Raw genomic sequence first — 667 nt, forward strand, 5'->3', positions numbered from 1 at the left:
TACAGTCTGTTACACTACAGTCTGTTACACTACAGTGGGAGAGAAGGAAGAACGTGTGAGATTGACTGGGAATCAGCAGACAGTAGGTCGTTCCTGTACAACTTCGCCCTCATGTGGTAAATGTGAGGAGTACAGGAGATTCACCCTGATACCCTGGCGGCCAAAGTGCACATTACACCGCACATGGTTGAAATGCCTTCAGCAGTTGTTCACTTGCTAACCTTCCTAAAGGAATGACCTTGGTCTCCTGCTGTCTGACTGTTTCCTGTTCTCACCGTTAACACTTCCTGTCTGGCTGTCGGTGACATCAATATATAAAAAAATGTTTTTTTAAACTTTTTTAGAATAAGTCAAATTCTTTTTTTCCCACTGTGATTATAAATATGTATGAGTCTAGAAAAGTCTGACAACAATAACAGAAACCATGGGAAAACAGGCGTCGAATATTCAGCTAGAATCCATGAATCAGTGTCTGTTGTTTCAGTGTCTGTTGATTCAGTGTCTGTTGTTCTGTTGTTTCAGTGTCTGTTGTTTCAGTGTCTGTTGTTTCAGTGTCTGTTGATTTTAAATCTTGAAATATGAATGTGTTTGTGGTTTGGACTTGAATTTGACCATAATCTTCACTGATGTAAAACCTCTCTGTACTCCAGCCGCCCCCCCACCTTCC

At 41.2% G+C, this 667-nt stretch overlaps 1 protein-coding gene across 1 annotated transcript in view; it reads left to right on the plus strand.

Moving 5' to 3' along the window:
- The first annotated feature begins 111 nt into the window (after positions 1-111).
- LOC103385693 (ski oncogene-like) overlaps positions 112-667 on the plus strand; it is a 2,270-nt gene continuing 1,714 nt past the window's right edge. Inside the window, exon 1 of the mRNA XM_008319657.1 lies at positions 112-116. Coding sequence (XP_008317879.1) covers positions 112-116 — 5 coding nt within the window. The remainder of the gene's footprint in view (positions 117-667) is intronic.

Source organism: Cynoglossus semilaevis, chromosome 11, assembly GCF_000523025.1.
Source record: "Cynoglossus semilaevis isolate Cse_v1.0 chromosome 11, Cse_v1.0, whole genome shotgun sequence".
In the NCBI taxonomy this organism is placed as follows: domain Eukaryota; kingdom Metazoa; phylum Chordata; class Actinopteri; order Pleuronectiformes; family Cynoglossidae; genus Cynoglossus; species Cynoglossus semilaevis.